Source organism: Podarcis erhardii (assembly GCF_964252035.2).
Source record: "Podarcis erhardii genome assembly, chromosome: 2".
NCBI lineage: Eukaryota > Metazoa > Chordata > Lepidosauria > Squamata > Lacertidae > Podarcis > Podarcis erhardii.
The window spans coordinates 16,927,561-16,952,233 of NC_138498.1; the positions used below are offsets into that span (position 1 = coordinate 16,927,561).

General features: G+C 43.1%; 1 protein-coding gene across 4 annotated transcripts in view; it reads left to right on the forward strand.

Moving 5' to 3' along the window:
• The first annotated feature begins 2,853 nt into the window (after positions 1–2,853).
• Positions 2,854–24,673, forward strand: part of DIP2B (disco interacting protein 2 homolog B) — a 176,580-nt gene continuing 154,760 nt past the window's right edge. For 3 of the 4 annotated variants that reach the window (XM_081849506.1, XM_081849507.1, XM_081849509.1), the window contains exon 1: positions 2,854–3,085. In XM_081849506.1, the coding sequence (XP_081705632.1) occupies positions 2,983–3,085 (103 nt within the window). In that variant the 5' untranslated portion in view covers positions 2,854–2,982. Of the gene's footprint in view, positions 3,086–16,295; positions 16,434–24,673 lie in introns of those variants that run through there. The other variant, XM_081849508.1, reaches the window with a different exon arrangement.

Consider the following 24,673-nt stretch of genomic DNA (forward strand, 5'->3'; position numbering starts at 1 on the left):
GTGAAAAGCCTGGGGGAAGCCTCAATTCCTGACTACATTTTATAGATGAGGATTCATTATCACACAAAATAGCATTGATTTCAGCCTTACTATGAAAACCAGGAACGGGGAACCTTCATACATAACTTGTTTTACGACTCGTCACTTATGTTGGCTGATGGGAACTGGAATAGACACACCTGGAGGACCACAGATTTCCTGTCCTGGAGTAAGCAAAGGAATCTCAAATGAGCAAAGGAATCTAGTTAGCGGTTTGAGATTTAAATGCAGCTTGTGAGTGATTTTGACAATATATTGATATGCACAACGTCGCATATCAACCCTGCCTATTAAAGTGAAATAAAAGATACTTTCTACTCAATCCTGGAGTCCACAAGCACTACTGTGCACTTAAACACCCCAGCTGCTGTTTGCCAATGACCTCTGCCCAACCCCAAAGCAGCTTGCTTTAAACACAAAAAGGTGGTTACAGAGGCATTTATATTTTGACTTTTTGGAGATGAGTGATTATGAGCATTTGCCAGGTTTTTCATATCCATGACACGTCATAAATTTTCCAAAATGTGTTGGCCTGAAAAGGTTGAGAACAACTTGTTAATCCCTCCCACATTGCTTACTCAATTCCTGAGAATTCATTCCTGTTCTTGAGCATGGTGTTTCTGTGGTCAGGTTTCCTGTATGCATGTCACCGTTGAGCATGCTGGCTAGAAGGCTGGATCCTGTAGCTGTAGGATGGCCACAGAGTATGAGAGTGCCTGTGGACGTGACCGAACCAGTGTAGACGTCGCTGCAGCAGAAGGGTGAACATGCTGGGAATGTACTTGGGAGAGCACATCTTTTCCCCCAACTGTACTGCCATGTGATGCTCCAAATCTCCTTGACTTTGCACGTATTGAAGATGTTGAGGCGTCACTTCAGGGAGCTCAACATGCCCCCAACTCACTTCCATAAAGCAGCATGCTCAACATGCAAGGCAGACCCTTCATCTTAATATTGGTCATTAGCAATCCTGGGTCTAAAACAAACTTGAGCTACGCATGTGGGGTGACCCACTTCAGTGCTTCTAGAGCCCAGACCCTCCAAGTGTCCCTATTTTCCAGGGACAGTTCTGGATTTACAGAAGCCTTCCCGCTTTCTGATTTAATCCTGGAATGTCCCGCTTTTCCTCATGACACCCCTATTTTCATCAGAGAAATATTGGAAGGTATGGAGTCATACGATCCTCAAGTCAAGGAGATAACTAGACAACCTTTCAAAGACATCTGAAGGCAGCCCTGTATAGTGAAGTCTTCTCATGTTTAGTGTTTTATGTTTTTATATAGAGTGGTACCTCGGTTTAAGAACAGTCCTGTTTACAAACAATTTGGTTTACAAACTCCGCAAAAATGGAAGTAGTGTCCTGGTTTGAGAACTTTACCTCGGTCTAAGAATGGAATCCGAGGGTGACGGCGGCAGGAGGCCACATTAGGGAAAGCGTGCCTCAGATCAAGAACAGATTCGGTTTAAGAACAGACTTCCGGAATTAAGTTCGTAAACCAAGGTACCACTGTACGTCAGAAGCTGCCCAGAGCGACTAGAGCAACCCAGTCTGATGTTCAGGGTATTATTAGTGTTAGCGCTTTATTTCAGGGGTTACTCAAGGGTACGCAATACTGGCACCTATTTTTTGTTGCTGTTAAAAAGTTTGGCTCTTACTGTAACAACTTCATGGTGATTACCAGCACCTATTTTTCTATAAAAAAGCTCCCCCTCCTCTTCCTAGTGCTTTTTCTCAGGAGTTACTCAAAGGCATGCAGTACCGGAACCTATTTTTTGTTGTTGTTACAGTTGGAGCCAAACTTTTTAACAACTTGTATTTTTCTAGAAAAATGCATTCTTCTAATTGAATAGGATGTCCGTATTTTGATTGGATAAATGTTGGAGGCATGTTGTTGTTGTTTAGTCGTGTCCGACTCTTCGTGACCCCATGGACCAGAGCACGCCAGGCACTCCTGTCTTCCACTGCCTCCCGCAGTTTGGTCAAACTCATGCTGGTAGCTTCGAAAACACTGTCCAACCATCTTGTCCTCTGTCATCCCCTTCTCCTTGTGCCCTCCATCTTTCCCAACACCAGGGTCTTTTCCAGGGCATCTTCTCTTCTCATGAGGTGGCCAAAGTATTGGAGCCTCAGCTCCAGGATCTGTCCTTCCAGTGAGCACTCAGGGCTGATTTCCTTCAGAATGGAGAGGTTTGATCTTCTTGCATTCCATGGGACCCTCAAGAGTCTCCTCCAGCACCATAATTCAAAAGTATGTTGGAGGCATAGGAGCCATCTTCTAGGGGCTCTGGGGGCTTTGACGCCCCCATAAAATATATGAAGGGGTCCCACTGACCCCCCCCCCCCGAAAAAGTCCCATTCAAACTTTGCACTGCGTCACGTGGACGACGATACCCCAATATTTTACATCAAGTTGTCCCCCCTGGTGGGAGGATATGGAAGCTTCTGGAAATGCCTCACAAGCGCCATACCAATGCTAAGCGCTTTCTTCAGAAGGGAAGTAGGGCCCGAGCGAGCGCTATCGCGGCGCCGTGCGCTTGTCCGAGGCGGCCAGCGGAGGTCGCCCGCGGCCTAGCTAGCCGTGGCGCCTTCGCCGGCTAGGCCTAGCCCTGCCTGAGGCGGCGCTCGTTCGGTTCGCGCGGTGGTGGCGACGCCGCTGCTGCTGCTGCTGCCGGAGCCCGGGCTGGGCCTGCCCGCCTCCCGCCTTTCTCATGTGACCTAGCCGGGGCTCAGCTCGGCTGCGGGGAGGAGGACGAGGCGGCGGCGCTCGGAGGCGAAGCGGGCGGAGGAGGAGGAGGAGGAGGAGGAGGATCACGGCCATGGCGGCGGGCGCCGATGCTTGGCGCGGCGGGATCCGGAGCCCTCAGCGCTGAGGGGAGGAAGGAGGAGGAGCCGCAGCTGCTGCCGCCGCCGCCGCCGGAGTCGGCCACTTTTCCCTCCCCATCATGGCTGAGCCGCCAGGCGGTAACGGCGCCGTGTCTCCGCCGGCCAGCTTGCCCCGGGAGGTCCGCGAGCAGCTCGCCGAGCTGGAGCTGGAGCTCTCGGAAGGTGAGCCTCTTCTTTCCAGGGCGGGAACGAAGAGAGGGCGAAGGGGGATCGGAGCCCTTCTCCCCTTCCCTTCCCTTCCCTCTCCTGGCACCTTTCCATCGATCGCCCCCTGTTTGGCTAAGCAGAGGGCATTTCCCCCCTTCGGTTTTGGGGGCAATGATGGTGGTGGCGGCGGAGGAGGAGGAAGGAGAAGAGGCCCTTTTCTCTCCTTTTCCTAATCCTGCGCTCTTTGCAACCTCCCGTTTCCCCCTTCTCTAGATAATGGCGTTTTCTTCCTCGTTTAGGGTTAGCATGGAGCTGTTAGAGAGTGTGCAAACGAGCCTTTGGGTTTCTTAATTCTTCTTAAGTGTGTGCGCGCGCGTGTCCTTTGCATTTTCATTTCTTTTTTTTATTGGTTTTCAACTACAATCCAATAATAATAGCCTCGTTGTAGCAATACCAGTTGTAATACAATTGTAGCAATACCAGTTTATAATACAATTATTATTATCAGTAGTTCAAATATCGATTTTTATCATTTAGATAAGGTCCCCCCCATGTGCTAGAATTGATGGCTTGGTTATTTGCTATATTTCTGTGTTCCAAAATGTTACTAGTTTCCATACATTCTGGTCATCATCATAATCCCTTATACAACAACTGCAATATTAGTAACTTCTATTTGTGTTGACGCATTAAATGATTTATAAAATTGCAAGTGTGGAACTCAAACTATATCCTTGTTCTTCCTATGTGCGGCAGTTATTCTGTCTATGGTGTTTCTTACTGTTGTGCTTTCTATTTTCTGCTCCTTTTTTTTATTTCTCTCTCTGTGTGTTTGTGTGTGTGTGTGATTTCCATTTTCTGCTCCTTTACTTCTGCTCCTTTGCCTTCCCTTAGTCTGTATTAATTTTGCGAAGGCACACAAGAGATTTCCTCCTTCTTCATCCCCTTCCCTTCCCCCTCATCTGCACTCACATGCTGCCTGTGTGACTTCATTGTGAGTTGAAGCTTGCACCTTAGCACTTACTTTGTTAAATTCTCTTTCTTTGCAGTCCCTTTGCCACATTAGTCAGTGGAAATGGGTAGGCCGCTACCTCATTGCCACCTTGCTCATACTGTAATCCGTTGGGGTGCAGAAGCGTCTCTGAATCTGGTCTTGGTGACATCTGCAAATGCACAAAGCTAAACATTGTTTTGAGCTGTGGGGGTTCCCTGTAGCCCATTGCTCAGCCTTATAGCATGTATGGGTTGTTGCTGCACTTTATGTACTCCCCCCGGTTGTTTAAAATACTGCATGCATTGTGCAAATGATACCCACATTAGGGGTAGGGTGGCATCCCTTCTGACTCCTCAGCAGTGTGCCTGTCAGTGAGCATCACTGAAGTGTGGGGAGAGTGTGTCTGAGCTGATGGGGCTTGGATTCCCCATTTCTGGATAAGGTCCCCTCTGGATCCTTTATTGTAATTTAAAATCCCCCACCCCCCACCCTTCTGTTACACACTTATCTGTCATCCGGCCTTCTTCTGCTTTGCTACTTTCCACCAAGCCTGACAGTTCAGTAGGTATGGGGGGGGGGGAAATCTGTGTTTGCTTAAAATACTTGTTTAAAAATATTTCCATGGCTCTGTCCTTTGAAAAGAGGCTACAAGAGCTGTCTTGGAGTGGTAAATCTCCCCTTTTTCAAATGCCCTTGGGTAGCTTGCTCTATGTATGAGTGAGAGAGAGCTCTAAGCCTTTCATACAGTTCGAGAGAAGAGACTGACCTGATGCTCGCTCTCTTCCCCCCCTTCCCCCTTGCCCTCTATATCATGTAAATGTACCAATTTTAATGTGTTCCTGTAGATGGTTTCCTCTTCTGTTTAATTCCCTGTCATCTTACAGGTTTTAATAGCTCCTTCAAGGAAAAAATCAACTGCTTTTTATGAGGTGTACATGTGGGTGAGGAGTCTCGGATAACAATGAGGGGTGGGGGGAGCATAATGTATTTTCCATGTGACCTGTGCAAGCTGTTTCATGCAGCTGTAATCAGTTAACAGAAAGTTCCTGTTATTCTAAAAACAAAACCTTAAATTGTGTTTGAGCCATAAATGGCACATTTCCTCTTTTCTTTTCTGTGGTTGCATTTTTTTTTTAGTCTCCATGTTGAGCTTTCTGCACACTGGCTGTTAAGCTATTGTCCTCAGTTTTCTTGAAAATGACGCCCATAGATGGTTTTTGCAGAACAGAAGACACTGTGTGTTGAAGCTGAGAGAAAATGACTGACTCTGCATAGGGGGAGGAATAAGAGATGTCATTTTTACAGGGTATACATTCTCTCTCTTTGGTGTAACATTAGGGATTATGACTACAGGGCATTTTTTTGGGGGGGGGAATCAGTTGCCAGCCCCTTTTGTGTACATCCTTTGCTTTTTTTTATCATAAATGCATTGTGAGTTATTTCAGAAGAGAAATTATTTGTGAATTATCTTACTGGGGATAAGTTACTTGGGTTTGCAACCAAAGAGCTACATTGATTAGATCAGTGGCTTGTACTTGCCTAGTAGAATTTTTGATTTTCAGCAGCAGACATAACCAATGATATAATAAAAAACTGCTTTTGTTTTGCTCCTTTGCATCTTTTTTTGTCATTCATAATATGACTGCTTAAGAAAACGCAAAGTGCACTTGCAAACACTGAAAAAAATGAATGGTTGTTTGAATCTTGGCCACAGAAACTTAAGAGATGAGCACTTGAAATGTCATCTAGTGTATGGTGAGAATATGGTCTAGATGCCCTCATACCATAACATCTCTATTTCATGGTATATACCTACCTAACTGGAGTAATGAGATTAGTCAGTTGCCTGTCCTGCACTACAGACTAGTCAATTGTCTGTTCTGGATGTGGTTACACTTCCTCTGAAGGAGCAGACCAATAGTTTGGGAGTACTTGTAATCACTAGTACAACAGTAACACCTATTACTGGCTAATTATGCTGCCTACCGTATATGCTTCTGGGCCAAATTTAAGATTTTTATTTTTTAGTTTAAAGCCTTCTATATCAGATATTGTAGGTATTTCTATGTGAGTTACTCAGAAACCGAGCTCTATTTCTGTACAATTAATTTGCTCTTTACATGTAGAATCACATTCTCCACATGCTGGATCATGATCAGTAAAACCATGGAAGAATATTCCACAATCCTGTTCTGCTCTGCTTTGCTAAGCAAGCCTTTTTCTGATCTGTAAACACACTGTATTAGTAAGTTTTTCTGGCAGAAGTTCTATGAACAGACAATTCACAAGAAGTAGCATATGCATTTTTTTAAAGTGGCGTTGCTGTTCCTTTCACTTTGGGTTTTTTCCTCATTAATAAATTAGTAGGAATTTGTGTTAAGTCTTAGTTTAGGACCCTATTCATCAGTGTACTTACCACAACGGGCTTCCTTAATGGTGCTAACCCCCTTGGAGGCTTCAGGCCTTTAAAGGTCACTCTTAGCTACTTTGATATGTCACTTTGTAGCACACAAAATTTCTGGAGGGGATTTTAGTCCAGTTTCTAGGGAAGTTCATAAAAAAATGTAAGAGTATAGCTTGTTATTATGTCTGCTGTTAAGTTTTGGTGAATGTTGATGATATGAAGTAATGACAGAGAATGTCCTCTTATGCCCTTTTGAGAGAATTGTAAATTGCTGAATTTACTGGCACTTGTAACTGCTGGGAAGACATTTTTATATTTTCTGCAGCGTGTGTCATTTTACCCTAGGCTTAAAAACCCCCAACTATTTCTACATGGTTCAACCTATACTGTTCTATGTTTTTAGGAAATCCTGCATTGTTTATGCAGCATTTGAATCTGGTACGCTTTGAAGCTGCAGCTCTGATCACTGCAGTACTTTTTCAGCATTGCCCAGCAAGAATACTAATTTATTATGAAAATGTGTTTGTGTAGTGATGTGTGTGCATGTGCAAATAATGTTACCTGCATGCCTTGCATTTTAGAACATATTAGTACTTCTCGGACTGTCACATTGACAGTCACATGCTGTTGGCTTGTGATAGGTTCAAAATCTATCCTGTTTGAGTCTACACTCGATTTGTTCTTTAACTCACATTAGGAGTATCTATACTTCAGTTTTAAACCAGTCAAATAAAACAGTCCCTTTCCTTTTCCAGGAAGCTCTGACAGGAGAGCTGGAGATTTCTACCATGGAATTTCAGCACCTCTAACAAACTACAATTCCTAGGATTCCTTCAGGAAGCCATGATAGTTAAAGTGGTGCAAACCCACTTTGGGTGAAATCTAACAGGAACACACACCCCCCCTCCAAAAAAAACCCATCCTGCAAAATCTGCTCAGGAGCATTGGGTCACCTTCTGGAGCAGATTTGGAGGGGGAGGGGAAGAGAAAGAGGAATCATATGGTACATGCCCAATAAATATTTTGATCAGTAGGTTTGCATTAGATTTAACCACCAAGAAGGGTCTTTTCTGATTAGTTATTTATCAGTTACTGATGCCTATTTGAAGATGCTTTAACATGTATCTGGCCTCTGCTGTGTGAACTAAACACCTCTTAGTATCAGTGTAGGCAAGGATGTATTTAAATTTCACAAGGAATAAATTGACTTGCTTCAATTTGTCATGTTATAAAAATGGGTGCAGATGAAAATACATTAATACGGCATAGATTTTTGTCCAGTGGCAGCCAGCTATTTAAGGACATAAGGGGAGTCCTGCTGGATCAGAGGTTTATCTGGTTCAGCATCATCTTCCCATGTTGGCCAAACAGATGCTTCTGGGAAGCCCACAAATAGGACACGAGTGGAATTGCTCTCTCTTTCTCTTTCACCTTCCTCATCAACTGGTATTAAGAGGCTCAGAAGTCCCCAGCCCTTTTGGACCTAGGCACACATTTGGATAGCTAAGCAATTTTGGCTTAAAAGAAATGTCCATTTCATAACAAATGTCGATGCTCAGAACCCTTTCCACCCAATAAAAGGCAGCTCTGTGCCTGCCACTGAACCAATAAACCCAAAAATAACCCAAAAACTCATTGTGTGTGCGCGTGCATGCATGTATCACCAATTGGGAGGGGTAGACAGCCTTGTCAGAAACCAAACTGTCCAAGCTTGCAGCTATCACTACAACTTTTAAATAATGCACTGCAGAGGTGCCAGCTTCTGAAGGAGATTTTGGGGGCCGATGTTGTGTGGCGCATGATAGCAGGATGTTGGAGGAGCATATCTACGTTCTCTGCACTATGCATAATTTTATACACCTCTGTCATATCCACTTCTTGCCCCCCCCCCTCAAAAAAACCTAATACCTTTTACTGTGAGGCTGTGTGGCCCCACTCCACTGGTGCTTTGAGTTGTGCCACTTTTACCTATCGTTGAAAATTGTTAGTTGAGATACAAACAGCCCAAATGAAAAATAATAAAAGGAGACGGTATAAGAGCACCCACCCCAGATGGAGGGTGGTAGGCCTGTGGTAGCAGGCTGTATCTCAAAGAAGTGCCTGGGATGTGGTACTGGTATAGAGATGACTACCCAGCGCAATGTCCACTACAGGAGAAAAATGGTGGGTTACGTTCCATCTTCCTTCTGCGCAGATTAAAAGGAATATTTTCACCTAGTTTTGTCCCCAGTTACCTCCCTTTTTTCCCCATGGTGAGGTAATTTGTTTACTTTGTGGGTGTTCCCAGCTAGGACTTTGACTAGGCTATGATAACAGCCACCTGCCTCTCATTTCATTTCTAAAAAGGAGAAGGGGTGCTAGACTGTGATGGGATTGTTAAAAAACAACAAAACCTCTAAGCTGTTTTCTTATCTGGAGATCAAGAAGTTTAGGAGTGAGGAAACTCTGGATCCCCAGCTGCTTTATATTTTTATCACAAGTGATTTGCTTGATCTTATGGGCACTAGATAGGTTTCTGCTTCCGCCTCTGTTAGAATTACTGGCCTCAAAGCAACATGGCTGAGGCCCTGTGTGCTTCTCCCCAACCACCCCAACTATGAAATAATTGCTTGTAGCATACTTTTTTTTTTTTTTTTAAATCCCAGACTCTCTGTCTGTCCTGCTAATATGTGTTTGACCATATTTCTGTTTATACATGCTGTGATAGCTGAAACTTGCGCCCTATTGTGGAAAAAATACTGGGTCCCATGTCCACAAAATATGAAGCCTAGTTAGACATGATGGCAGCAGGCCTGTGTTTCAGTACTCGCGCATCACGGATTTTGTATGAAGCTGGGGAACGGAGCTGGAACTTTTCCCAATTTCCCCCAGCTGTTTTTGTCCCAAAGAGGTTCTATGACTTAAAGCAACTTGCTGAGAGAAAAACATTAGCAAAAGAGAGGCTGAGCTCACTCTGAACCTCCCACCCCAAAGTGCTTTGTATTAGAGATTCCCCCCTCCCCCCGCATCCTTCTCTACTTTATCGGGAATTGCAGGACTTGAGTTGGCGTCTGGGGTCATTGGGAGTCTGCAAAGAACGACTGTTTTAGTAATGCTAAATATATGTGGTAAGCAAAAAACTCAAATGTCTTAAGTGAAAGGGTAATGAAAGTGGGTGGGATTTATACCCTCTTGCGCTGTGGGTTAAACCACAGAACCTAGGACTTGCCGAACAGAAGGTCGGCGGTTCGAATCCCCGCGACGGGGTGAGCTCCCATTGCTCGGTCCCAGTTCCTGCCAACCTAGCAGTTCGAAAGCACGTCAAAGTGCAAGTAGATAAATCGGTACCGCTCCGGCGGGAAGGTAAACGGCGTTTCTGTGCGCTACTCTGGTTCGCCAGAAGCGGCTTAGTCATGCTGGCCACATGACCCGGAAGCTGTACGCCAATAAAGCGAGATGAGCTCCGCAACCCCAGAGTTGGTCACGACTGGACCTAATGGTCAGGGGTCCCTTTACCTTTACCTTTACCTAAAACAAACTTGTTTTGTAGGCATATTCACATGAGCAAAAGCTGGACATTGTTAAGTACTTCTGTAGAACTTACTTAGGATGCAGTGCTATACCGTTAACATTTGTGTTAAGTACAGTGTGAGTCATGTGGCTGGTATCCTGTTGTTTTGGTTTGGGATCTGTAATGCCTTGTAAATCCCCAATGACTGCAGAGGAAGCAGTAGTCCTAGTTATCTTCTCTATAGGAGGAGAACCACATCGCCTTGGAGAGTGTTCTGTCAATGTGCCCATGAAAAGTGAGTTTTGGGGCTTCTTGGGTGCATGTTCTTCCATGAAGCAGTATAGGCATCTCTGCTGCACCTGTTGCTCCAGCAACTTTATTTGAGACCTGTTAATGGTTTGCAACACATAACGATATGCATTTTAAAAATGTTTTGCTAATTTTGTTTGCAAACTTTTGTGATATTGGCTGCTGTTTGCCTTCTGAGCGTATTCTCCCTTTGTGGTTCCTTTTCTCCTCCCTGTAACTTTAGCACCCAGTAATACTAACAGTGAGAAATGCTTTGTATTTTCTGCTCTGTTTTTAACAAGCTAATGTCTTTAACCTGTGTGCACAGTATTGATTTTTTCCCCCTTCTTTGTTTTCCCTTCCAGTTCAGTTAAGAATGAGACAGGTTTCATGTTTCTGCTTTCCTCTCAGCCAGCAGCTGAAATGTAGTGTTGGCAACCACTCTGGGATGCCTCACCTGAAATGGAGAAATAAAATAAAAATAAAACCAGTATTCCCTCCTTGTGTTGTGCTCCTTGGGTCCAGTCAGTATCAATTACAAAACATTATTAGTTGTAGAATATGCCACTGCCAGAGCTGTATGTACTCTGTGCTAAACAAATTAACAATCTCCATCCAGGAGAAATACTGCACTGGTGGGGGAAACCAAACTGTACAGGCTGTATAAATTATGTAAATCTGCATAATTTATTTTATTGTGCATAATTCTCATTTTCAGACCATTGACAGGCAAAGCACAATGCAGGGCAATATAAAAAAGGTAAAAAGCAAAAGGCAATACAACCATGTCTCAATCCCTGGTGCAATGCTACTCATATTTACTTGGAAGTAAGTACCACTGCGTTCAATTAGTTTTTTTCCATGTAAGTGTGACTAGGATTGCAGTCTCAGTTTGGCATCTCTCTGGCTTCTGAGATTTTAGTTGGTATTGTCCATACATTTTCTCTAAGCATATCTACACATCTCTAAGGAATGGAAAGTTTAAGAATAAATAAATGAGAGCTGATACTCTTAAGAATCTGAATTCTGCATCCAGTCCCATCTTTTGTGGCTTTTGTGGCTCTTGCAGAATGTGGCCCTACACAGAGAGATTAGTCCTCAGCGAGATTAGAGTATGTCCAGTTTCATTTTCTCTCATAACTGTACTGGCCACTTTGGTGTAGTAGCCAATCAGAGGGGTGATTTTATAAAGCACAGTGTCCTTAACCTGTCCTGAAACCATGTGAAGTTAGAAAAGTGTGACCTTCTTTGGCAAAGTATTTGGCAAAGTATTTGGTGCAGGTCCAAGCAGAAATCAGCCTCCTCCCATGCCACACTCCTTTTTCTGGAGCGGCCTAATAACAAGAGGGGAATGTGTAATACTGTATGTCCTTAACATTTCTGAGGCCAGTATGTTTTCCCCTCATTATGTAGTGTGTTTCTTTTTGAAAGGTGAATTGACTATTAGCTCCAGTTACAGATAGGTAGCCGTGTTGGTCTGCCATGGTCAAAACAAAATAAAAAAATTCCTTCCAGTAGCACCTTAAAGACCAACTGAGTTAGTTCTAGGTATGAGCTTTCGAGCTCATACCTAGAACTAACTCAGTTGGTCTTTAAGGTGCTACTGGAAGGAATTTTTTTATTTTGTTTTGACTATTAGCTTTAGGGTGCTTGTTGGCTTTACACCTAGTGGCAGGAAAGGAGTTAGCTAGATTTACAACAATTAAATCATGGGCAGGCAAAGTAAGGCCCAGGGGCTGTATCCGGCCCAATCACCTTCTAAATCTGGCCTGCAGACTGTCCGGGAATCAGCATGTTTTTACATAAGTAGAATGTGTCCTTTTATTTAAAATGCATCTCTGGGTGATTTGTGGGGCCTGCCTGGTATTTTTACATGAGTAGAATGTGTGCTTTTATTTAAAATCCATCTCTGGGTTATTTGTGGGGCTTAGGAATTTGTTCATTTCCCCCCCTTCAAAATATAGTCTGGCCCCCCACAAGGTCTGAGGGACAGTGGACCGGCCCCCTGCTGAAAAAGTTTGCTGGCCCCTGCTGTAAATGCTTGCTGGGATTGAAACATGAAATTTATTACAGTCAGAGACCAGCTTGAGAAACACAAATGGAACTACAATCCCAATAGCAAAACAAACATTCAGTAGGAATCTGTCTTCAGGTATGGCTGTGCATGCATGTAATTGGTATCCAGGTGGAACTGTTGCATAGTGAGCTGCATCCCAAGGGAAGTTGTTATCACATCACATCTTAAGGCCAACTTTGTCTTACGAGCCTTCCTGTACTGAAGATCACCCTAGCAGGAGTTTATATACATGGTTTCGTTAAAAACAACAAATAAATTCATTTTTCAAATATCAAACAATGCAATACAAAAGTAAAAGGAGTGCTTTGGTCAGTTCCAGTAAAAAGTTTATATACATAGTCACTTAGGAAATTGTCAAGTACATCCTAGGCTGCTCCTGACTTATTGGTGCTGTGAATGTTTCCCAGATGTGAACATGTTATCATTTTTTCAGAATGGGAATTGTTTTGCAGTGACCTTATGGTGACTTGAGCTTATAATGTGAAACTGAACTTAATGTGAAAGGGCATGTACATGGAGGGGGGGGGAGGGCATTTTTTAAAACATGTGTATGCCGGTGTTTATTGAGTTATTGGGGTGGAATAAAGTCGGAATGGTGATTAAAGTGTTTCTGCTGAAAACGGCATCTTCATATTGTCTCCCCTCTCCTCTTCCCTGTAAGGCATGTAGTTAAGGAAACATGGGACACTGATGTCATGCCATAAATTTCATTGCTTCCGCTTCACTTTTTATTGGCTGCCACTGGGGTAAACTAGATGGGAAAGCTAAGAAAGTGATGCTGCTGCTTGATGTATTTCCTTAACTATGCTTTATAGAGAGATGAGGGGAGAACTGACACAGAGTTCCGGTTTTCAGTAGCAGTCCCTTAACCACCATGACATCTTATTTCAGCCATATCTGAGGCAAACTGATGTCAATAACACCTGCAGATCTTCTCATAAGGAAAGAGTGGTGGTGCTTTGCATATCACGTGTGTTAAGTTCTTCTGCAATATGCTGCTTCCCTTTGCTTTTTCTCATGTATCTCCGACATGGTAGTTTGCTTACAGTAGTATCTAGCAGCCCTGATGCCCCCAAATGGGACAGTTCCCTAAGGTTAAAGAACATAAAGAAAACTCAAACCCTGAGAAGTAAGGTGCATTAAGTGAGAGAGAGAAGTGGGAAGCAGCAAATCTCTATGGACAGCTCTACCAAGTCAGGAAGGACACTTGGGTGATACTATCTCTGTAATTATAATGTGCTTGCATGCAGTACAGACTGTAAGGTAATTTCCTCGTTCATAGGTGAGGCCTGCTTATGATAAGTACAGTTCTGTGACATGATCCAGCATGTTCCTTTCCCAGACACTTCATTTTACTCATGTAGACCTGGAATGCTCTAATACAGTACTGATGTGTTGAAATGAGGTACATCTCCTGGTCACTTGATAACCCTGGATTTTAAACATCCATCTAATATAGGAAATCTTGCCTCTTGGGACGCTGTCATTTAAGATGGTTTGCATGGGAGTCCTAAACCATACTTACTTGAGTTGCAGCAGTTTTGAGATTGAGCTTCTCTCAACAGGATTTGTGTGGCAAGTATAGGCGAGGCCAAGCTAACCCAAGTTTTCAGTGCCGTCATAGGTGTGTCTTCAAAAGGGTGCCATGAATATGTACAAGCTGCTGGCATTGTAGCCATTTTGTCTATTCAGTGAAGGGATAGGTAGCTCCTACTTGTCATGGACCTTATGATAGGCATTACAGCAAAAGTTTATACAGCACAGTGGCTATAAGATTGTGTTGTGATCCAGAAAAACTGCTTCAAATCTCACCTCTTACATAAATTTGCTAGGTGACTTTGGAGTTAAACCTAGACATGTCTTTAGCCATGCCTTTGAATTCTGTTCTGGGAATTACCTTTCTCATTTTTTTAAACCACCCATCTGTGTAATCTCCTGATATGGATTGGGTCCCTGGTGTGTTTGCCGTTTTCCTCCATGCTGTTTTCCTCCTAAATATCATCTCCACAGCTATTTTTAACAGCTAAAAAACACCACCACCACTATCACATTTGCTCTGTGCTATGGTTCCATTCTTGGCTGGGGGCCCTGGGGTGGGGGCTCGTAGAGTTAAAAGAAAGAGGAGGGTCTCAAGCACAAGTTTCAAAGTTGCAATTAACATAAGGCCCAGCTTAATTCTTCAGCAATCTATCTGCTATATGTAGAAAATAATACTGACCTACTCAATAAGGCTGTAAATGTTCCTGAATTAATTACATGTGAAGCTGTTTGGATGCTATGTGGTGTCAAATAACTGATAAATGTTAAGGATTTTGCTCCCAAACCAAGTACTGTTAAATTTGGTTGTCGAACGTAATCTGTTCCAGAAGCCCGTTAGGCTTCCGAAATGTTCAACAACCGAGGTTGTTGCAAGATGGGTTGCACTCAAGCGGAAGCCGCAGCGGACATTCGGCTTCCAAAAAACGTTCGAAAACCAGAGCATTTACTTCCGGGTTTTCAGTTTTCAGGAACTGAAACATTCCAAAATGGAGGCATTCGGGAACCGAGCTTTGACTGTAAACCAGCTGACCCATTCTTGCCTGATGTCCACCCCTAAAATTGGCTAGTTCCCACACAATCTACCAACTGATATTCAGGAATTCTTTTAATTGCGGGTCTTTGCCTGCTACCATAATATAAATGCATAGCTCCATTATTGCTTTATTTTGGGAGTAGTGGCATTTCTAGCATAGTCTTTGTTGTTTTTCTTTATTTTTTTAAATAAAAATGCTTATTTTCTACTTATTAATGTTGGGCTTTCCCTAACTTTTTAAAAAGATAACAGGATGTGGCTATCTATGCCGCACATACATTTTTAGAAAGGCCGTCAAGAAGACTGACTTACTGTCATAACCGACCTCCAAATACACACAGCTGTGGTCTGGACTGTGTATGTGTACATCTATTATCCGGTTAAAACACCACTACACCTGGCCCTTCTCAGTATTCTAGCTTTGTGGGGGTGAAATTATAAATAAATATGGAGGGGAATTGGTGAATGGGGTGGGGGAATAGAAGTCCAACCATGAAAACTTCACTTTGGGAAAACAAAGGAGTGCAGATTGAGATAGAGTATCCTACCTTCTCACTGTTAATTTTTAAAAGAAATGATCACAGGTCCATGGAGGAAGATAGAGAAAGGAAACAAGCCCCTTATATCTTTGATAGCATAATTTAGCCTTGAAGCAGGAGTCATATGTAGCGACGTAAAATAAACAAGGGGAATTCTATTAATGGTGATGGTAGTAAACATACAACTCTGACGATCCTAGAGCAGTGATAGGAAAGCTGTGGACCTTTGGATATTGTTGAGCTGCAACACCCATCATCCCTGATCAATGGCCATGGTGGCTAGGATTAATAGAAGTTGTAGTTTTGCAGCATCTGTAGGACCATTGTTTAGTCACCCCGTCAAAGAATGTGAGGGGCCAAACTAGATGTTAAATGAAACATTTACTAATGGGTTTGTCCTCCAGATTCAATATGGGCTGTGGGGAGTTTTTTAAAAAACAAACAAACCCCAAAACCTTTCACCAAGTGTTGCAGTCCCAACAATGCCCCCCCCCCGAATCTTCTGGTAGCCCTAACTTTTGTGTGTATACCACAGCAGGAGAAGAAAGGACTAACTTTCCCCACAATCCCAATGAACTCCCCCTCTCCCATACTTGCTATTTGCCGTACACTTGGTAGCATACATTCATTTTTACTTCATTACCTAGTTCTCCAGGGCTGGAGAGGGAGGGTTGTTATGGTGTTGAGCCCTCGTGTCAGGCATGATAAGAAAGAACAAAATGATAACCCATTTTGGGGGCAGAGGAATGATTCAGTGTTCCTAGACTAGGTCATAAATTTCCTTTACACCCCGCCCTTCAGCATGAATTCTCCAATCTGTCGTACAACTCCTACTGATGTAGGGAGTGGCTTTCTTCGAGAAGCAACTAGTTTGTGAGTAGTGCTCATTTATCCTCTGACTGCCACGCTGATCAGCAGTCCATGAATCGTGCGCTCCCTTTCTGAAGCTCTACTGTGAAGCTCTGGTCATGCAGGGCTGGGAACCCCAAATGCTTCAAGGTAAGCTGCCCCACTTCCTTTTTCCTGCTTTTGGTTTCTGATTCTTTTGAAGCTTCGCATATCAGTATCAAGCTTGCTTCTACTGCCATGTATGATGAACAGCTTAACTACAACAAATGAAAGTGTATTGAAGGGATAGGGGAATCTTTTGAGTTTGATAAAACAGTGAATTCATAACCTTGTTCTGAAATAATACGCTGGGAGGAAAGATGTGTCAGTGGGGGCTTTTCTTTGCTTAGTAGTACAGTGGTACCTTGGGTTACATACGCTTCAGGTTACATATGCTTCAGGTTACAGACTCCGCTAACCCAGAAATAGTACCTCGGGTTAAGAACTTTGCTTCAGGATGGGAACAGAAATCGTGCTCCGGCGGTGCGACAGCAGCGGGAGGCCCCATTAGCTAAAGTGGTGCTTCAGGTTAAGAACAGTTTCAGGTTAAGAACGGACCTCCGGAACGAATTAAGTATTTAACCCAAGGTACCACTGTATGTAGGTGTTCCTTTGTTCAAGGTCATTTGTTGTAACCTGACAGCATTTTTCATTAAAAAATTCCTTCCAGTAGTACCTTATTGACCAACTAGGTTTGTTATTGGTATGAGCTTTCGTGTGCATGCACACTTCTTCAGATACTTCTTCAGCATTTTTCATGTTGACATCCCTCCTTTTTCACAAGGTTCTCATAGCAACTTTTTAAAATAATGATCTCTAGTCACATCACCAGACTTGGGCATTGATTTGCCCAGTGCTACCTTGTGAGGTTCATAGCTGTGTGAGGACTGAAACTTGACTTTCAAACATCCAGACACAACCAGTGCCCTACCCTGGTTCACACTCCCGTTGCTGGCAGGCTTCCCCTGAGCTTAACACTCCAGGTCATTGTTGCTTTGTGATTGCTTCATCATGTAGGTGGGAAGGTTCCTGTTTACTCTTCAGACTAAACATGAGCTAGCTTGGCTAGGTGACAGTGGTTGACTGTATTTCAGCAAGTGACTTCATTCCTCTTTGTTTATCCATGTGTCTTCACTAAAGAATCTGGATTGTGGTTGCTTGCCTGCCAGGGCAATTTATTTTGTTGGGAATCTTCAGAGAAGTAAGAGGTGGTGGCAGAATTTGTGCAGATGTTGGTGCGCTTGTGTGGGGAGCAGGAAGAGTTGTTCATTTTGTGAACAAAGAAGGACTACTAGAGCAGCCTTCTAACTGGGGAACCTGTAGCACAGAATGGCTGTGTGCTGCCACAATTGTGTGCAAACAAGACCTAATCGAAGCAGATTCTTATTTCTGCTAGCTCATTGCAATAATCTAGATATTTTATTATGCCTGTATGACAAAAGGGTGTGTAGAAATGTTTTTGATGGGAAGCACTACAGTAAAGGAGTGCCCTTGTAGTTTTGCCTAAGCATTTTCTGGAAGCTTAAGAGCAGTGTTAAAAATTTGCCAGACACATTTTGCACCTGGCTATAGGCCACTTGCAACCAAGTGAAGATGCCCGGATGCCAGAATGGCACCTGACGTCTGCACCATCTGGAGGTGCATGCCTGGGGATCACACACCAGCAACACATCCTGTAGAATTCTATCCATTTTATTTTATCTGCACAATCAGAACGCATTTCAGGAACCAAAAAGCTGTTTTGAAAAATATGCCTTTTGAGTCGTCTGGCTCCAAAATGGCAACTAGGCATTCCATTTTGGTGATTCTTGTTGTTGTTGTTGTTTAGTTGTTTAGTCGTGTCCGACTCTTCATGACCCCATGGACCAGAGCACACCAGGCACTCTTGTCTTTCACTGCCTCCTGCAGTTTGGTCAAACTCATGCTGGTAGCTTTGAGAACACTGTCCAACCATCTCGTCCTCTGCCGTCCCCTTCTCCTTGTGCCCTCCATCTTTCCCAACATCAGGGTCTTTTCCAGGGAGTCTTCTCTTCTCATGAGGTGGCCAAAGTATTGGAGCCTCAGCTTCAGGATCTGTCCTTCCAATGAGCACTCAGGGCTGATTTCACCCTGGTTAAATGAGCCAGGGTTTGGCGCCTAGCTTATATATATGAACACTGCTCAATAGGGAGTGTGTGTTGAGGATAAGAGTTTGAGTTGTAACCCAGGAATTACCCTTGGAATCTCACCTCTACAGCAAAGACATGATTTCTCTTCACTTCAACCTATCACCACCTGTCACTATTGTTAAATAGTAGGGCTGGGCAATATTGGGTTTTCAACATCCTGATATATCACCAGCTAAACATAGCAATATATCAATATATCACAATGTCTGAAATAAGGATGGAACCATGTAGAAACGAACAAGGTAATGTCCTGGCAGCTGCTACCTAGACAGAGAGAGGTGTGGAGGAAGAAGCAGCCTACCCTCATGTTGCTTTCTGGATGGGGTAGAGATGGAAAGCAGAAGAGTGAGACGCTAGAGAGGGAACTCCCAACCCCACACCCAGAGCCTCATAAAGAGAAGCCTTATACCCTCAATATTATGGGGGATGGGGAGGGGGAGGGGAGATACATGACTTCTCCATGGAGAAGAGGCGTAATGAAAGTATTCCCAGTGTCAGAGCCTATAAGAGACTGTGCTGGCCTGTCAGAAAGGATTTGGGTATGTATTCTGTAAAACTGCAAGTAAACTGCTTTGAACACTTCTGAAAAGGTGGTGGAGCATCCTTCTGCAAGCCCCTCTGCTGTTTTATTGTGGTAGAATAATTCTTATCATTTACATTTATATCAATAGCATTTTAGAATTGTCAAAGCACTCTGTAGGTGCTATCTCAATCTCTGCATCAGTCCTGTGAGATAAGATACCTTTCCAAAGCTGTAACAGAAACCCTTAATTCTGTTACAGAAAGCTGGAGATATACAGGGACACGTTGTTGTTGTTTTTAAAGCAGTACAGCTGGGAAAGCCTAGAACTTACTTACTCACAACTACTGCCTCATAATGTATTACAAATTAAGGATGCTAAAGCTTAAACCTAAAGGCCACTGCCATCTTGGGATGGCACAATGGAAAACTTGATGGGTGGGCTGTTCTCAGATTGCTTCAGAACATGCACCTCTTTGTATTTCAACTATCCTGGGATTTAAAATCTGCAGGAGCGGGCCTTTTGGAGCTCCCACCAGTAAGTGCATCAGGCAGTGATTCAAGGTAGGTCTTCTTCTGTGGTGGCTATAGCTCTGGAATGCCCTCCCATCAGAAATGCAACTGGCATCTACTTTAATTGCATGTTGATGCCAGCTGAGGATATATCACTTCACCAAGGCATTTGTAGATGGTCAGTCAGTGGTGCCCATTTGTAATGGGTAATGAATTTTAGTACTGGTCTTCATTTGTTTGTGAACCCTGAGGTTATTTCTAATGAAGGGTAGTCTAGAAATGTATCAGGTGCTGCACAATATTTTATTTTTTAACTGTAATATATAATAAACATGCCAAAGAGCAACTCAAAGGGAAGAAGAGCTCAGCTGAAGACTTTCTGCTTGTGCTGCTTGCATTCTCCCTCTAGTTATCCCCTTTAATGAGTTCCTGATCTCTCATGCCAGAGAAGATCCCCTATTCAAATAATGGTGGGATGTCCTCTTCGGTTGTTTATAGCTCTTCATCAGTGTTAGGAATTAGCCAGGCACTTTTTGCAATGGGCACTGGTCCAGTTGCAACTACACGGAGATCTCTGGGCACCACGCTGGCAAAGGACATCTCCATCTGGCTGGCACCGTCCCACTTTCTTAAGCAGGTGAGCAGAAGAGCTTATTTATTGCATTTCTATCTCACCTTTTGCTCCAAGGAGTACATGGTTTGCCCTGCTTCGCAGTTAATCCCTAAAATAACTCTGTGAGGGAGGTTTGGAAGCTGTGACTGGCCCAAGGTCACCCAGTGAGCTTCAGGACTGAGTGGGGATTTGCACCCTGATCTCTCCGGTCCTAGTCCGGCACTTTAACCAGTACACCGCACTGGTTCCTAGTGTACTTCTGCGATGTGGCAGCTCTATAAATTAAGTCAGTCAATAAATATGGGGAAAGCTAAATGTCACTTAGAGAAGGATTTGAAATGTTTTCCTTGAAGCTTGAATTTGTTTTATTCTGGGTGGTTTGATGGATGTTTTAATGTGTCGTCCACTGCTTAGATATTTTCTCTTTAAAATATAAAGTGGTGCGGAAGTGAAATGAAAAATAATAACCAGAATAATAAATTTCATTATAAAAGAAAATGGTGCCTAGACTTTCCGTTGTGGCAACCGTAACCTAGGTTTAAGGTGCCATTTGGTGATTACCTTATATATTTTAGTTTCTATCACTTCTTTTGATCGAGGGAGCATGGAAAGCAGTTGTCTTGTTGTTGTTTAGTCGTGTCCAACTCTTCGTGACCCCGTGGACCAGAGCACGCCAGGCACCCCTGTCCTCCACTGCCCCCCGCAGCCTGGCCAAACTTATGCTGGTAGCCTCGCAGTTGTCTTAGCCAAAGGCTATTCAAGACCCGCTTGTGACCCCTACCTGGAAACAATCCTCTGCTGGGGTGAGAATATGTTCCAGCCGGCCCACGGAGTGATGATGTGCCGACTGGTACATGATTCTGGGACTCTCAACTGGCAAACAAATTCTTATGGTGTAAGCCCACCTTTTTTAACCGTAGGTGTTGAGGAGGAGGAGGTTGTTATTGAAGAACTTTTACCATCTGACGGCAAACATAAGTTTCCATAGTGAACATGCACCCACAACCACTTTACATAATATTCATTTATTCTTGCAACATACTTACGGGGGGCTGTTGGAATGATCCGATCTCTTTGCAAAGGAGGGCGTCTGAGTCAGAGACTGTGCAACTTTCCAAAGGTTGCCTTGTGAGTCAGTGGCAGAGTCAGGAACAGAAGCTGTGAGTCCTGACTTCTTATGACTCTGTTTCCTAATCGTTGGTGCTCCAAGATGCAATGGTAATAAGCACTGACTCATGCAGAGTCATCTGTGCTTGTTTTGTTCTGTTTTTTTCCCCTTGCAGCAAATATCAGCTCAAGGAGTTTAAACTATATACAAAACTTCTGCTGATGACAAATACCAGCAGGACAACCTCAAGGCCTGAAACTACCTCACTAATAGGATGTCTGATAGGAGGAGTCTTCACCACTCTTTAAACATAAATGCCCAAGCCAGCATTTTCCTACTTTCGAGTCTGCCTAGTTGCCCTACTGTTTGCTGTCCCAGTGAACAATGAGTAGTAATTGTGCCCTGAGACTAGTGTGTATCACAGAGATGAAATGAGATTAGAGTTTTATATAACCTGAACTTCTGGATTTAAATTTAAAGCTGCATTTGGCCATGGGCTCTCTCTTTCTCTCTCTTTCCGATAGGGGCAATGTTTTATATCTCTACGTCTCTGTGGGGAAAAGTTGTATATACCTAGCACTGGAAATTATAGAATGGCCAGATGAACCTTTAATAGCTGTACAGAAGACTGAATTTCAGCAGGTGTAGCTTGCATGGCAACTCTTAAAGGTGCAGGAGCCTTGTGCTTTCCCCATCAGGTCCGCTGAAATTGCAGTGGCAGCCGGTTCAGTTTAATACCCGAAATACCAATAAGAATGCTGTTTCGCTTTCTTTTTCAAGAACTGTTTGCCATAGGACATGTTTTTCATTTTCTATTTATTCCTTGGGAGAGACTGCTTAGATTCGGAAGTTATATTTAATTTGGAAATGCTTCTGTTTTTGCTGGCTGTGACTGCTTGTTGGAGCCTGTTTCTCTCTGCAAAAGAGGAATATGTGAGAGTTGCTACCACTGACCATTCCTGATGTTGTACGTGTCTTGCCATAGTGCTTGCAGATTGACGTCTTGAATATATGGCATCAACAGGTTGACTAACTTTTGATTCACTTCTGTTGTGCTGGCCTGCATAAACAGGAGCCTGAGGACTGCAGAACTTTTGTGGTGGTGAAATCCTGTCTTACTGAATCTTGGGGATTCCAGTGTAATGCTGATGTGACTCACAATGCCTTCTGTCTCATTACTGACCTGTGCCTTTATTATAGGTCTGTAGGACTAGCTCTTCCTGTATCAGGATCACCACATTCGAAACATATTCTTACATTTCTATCATGGGCGTCTCTGTGCCATTATCATCCTGTTTTTACGGCTGGGACATCTGACATCTAGAGGCTGAATTTTTAAATGAAGCATTTATGAAAAGCTTGCCAAGAGAGAATGAGTGACTTTCACAGTGCAGTCTTTGTAGGAATCCTGTTGGAAGGGTCCCAAGGGTCCTCTAGTCCAACCCCCTGCAATGCAGGAATCTCAGCTAAAGCATCCATGACAGATGGCCATCCAATCTCTGCTTTAAAACCTCCAATGAAGGAGAGTCCACAGCCTCCATAGGGAGACCGTTCCACTGTCAAACAGCTCTTGCTGTCAGAAAGTTCTTCCTGATGTTTAGTCGGAATCTCCTTTCTTGTAATTAGAAGCCTTTGGTTTAGGTCCTACCCTCCAGAGCAGAAGAAAACAAGGTTGTTCAATTCATGTAACAGCCCTTGAGATATCTGAATATCTCCTCTCAGTCTCCTCTTTTCCAGGCTAAACATACCGAGCTCCTTGATTTAGGTTTTCCAGTATTGCAACCATGAGCTTTAACTTCTGTGACATTCTGATAGCAAAGAATGAATGTCCTGCCTGCTTTGTGTTGCATTTGGCTATGTTTACATGCTAACATGTACAAGACTTCTCCAAGGCAGGTAGCCTATAACTATTGAGCATGTGGATTGTTTTGGGCATCTATGTTACTATTAAAGTAAAGATTTAAGTCTTCAGAGATCAGAGTTGGTTATAGTGTTAACTGGCAAGTTAAAGGAAGAAGGTAAGGTAATCAGTATTTAAGGATTTTAGCCACTCAACTGTGTGAAATTGCCAGTAGCGTTTTGCGAGTGTTGACAAATTGGTATTCAGCAGAATTCTTTGTTTTAAAAAATAATAATCTGATCTGTGAAATCTTGATTACTTGTAAGAACTTGGCAATTTTTGAACAATTCCTAAATCATTTATTAGATTTGTAATCTGCCCTTCCACCCAAAGTAGTTTCTGTGAAAAGATTTTGTAGGGAATAATGAAATACACCATTTTTGTTTTCTGCTTGAGGAAAAATGCATCCTTCTGTCGTAAGGTTGAACCATTTTGATTGAGAATGTGAAATAATCTAGTTCTCAGTTTACTAGAGCAATTGGGCAACTTATATATGATGTTCAGGGAATAAGAAGTCCAAGGTGTTTTTATAAAAACATCAACTTAGGTTAGTATAGACGAGAACCTCAGCTCAGCAGGCTCAGTTCATATAAGTTCAGACTTGATTACTTCCTTGCCTGTCACTGAAAAGAGGTTGCATTGGCCAGGCTGTGCATTGTTCATGGACGTACAGTTTGGTATTTTCTTTACATGCAAAAGAACTGACTGTGTGTGGGCAGTGCAACATTGTCCTGAGGGCCAGTCATGTTTTATGGTCCTGTCTGTGCTTCTCTTGTGAGTCATATGTCTTTTTTACGCAGCTACCAAGTGCACTATGCACTCAAAATTTGCTTAGGCTTTGTACTTTTAAAATAGTTAAACTGTGGTTTTGATAGTCTGCAGGCCGGGTGTACGTGTGCTTTGCATACTTTTGGAGAAGGAAAGGCATCAAAAGGCAGTGCAAAATATATAATTTGAATGTTGAAATTAATGTAAATTAATGTTAGTAAAGTAAGACAAAAAAGTGTTCTTAATTCCAGTACCCTTCTTTATATCGTTGTAAGTATAAAAGCTACAACATGGTTTCCCAGACATGTGAGTTTCCAAATTCCCTCTCCTGAGATGACATTGTTCATATATTGCGTGTGTACCACAGGGATAAATGATGCATAGGGCTTCCCTCGTCTGAGAGGCATAGAGGGTTACATCCAACATGGTGGATTTACTTTTTCCAAGGTAAGCTTTATTGACTAGTGTGCCCTGGTGCACAGTATGGAGATTGATATGCTACAGAACAGACCTCTTTTTAATGATATCTAAAAGTTCAGGAAATGGGCAAGCAGCATTCCTGAGGGGAACTCTGTATGACTATGACCCTGAAGAACTAGTTTCATTGACCACATGTCTTGAACCCTGTGACCTCTGCACAATTCCCAAATCAACCAACTTTTGTTGAAGTGTTAGAAGGAAGTATAAAACGTCTGAACAGAAGTTGTGCAGGCAGCAGTTTCCTGTTTATTGCCTGACACATATTTAGGTTGCTGGTGTCC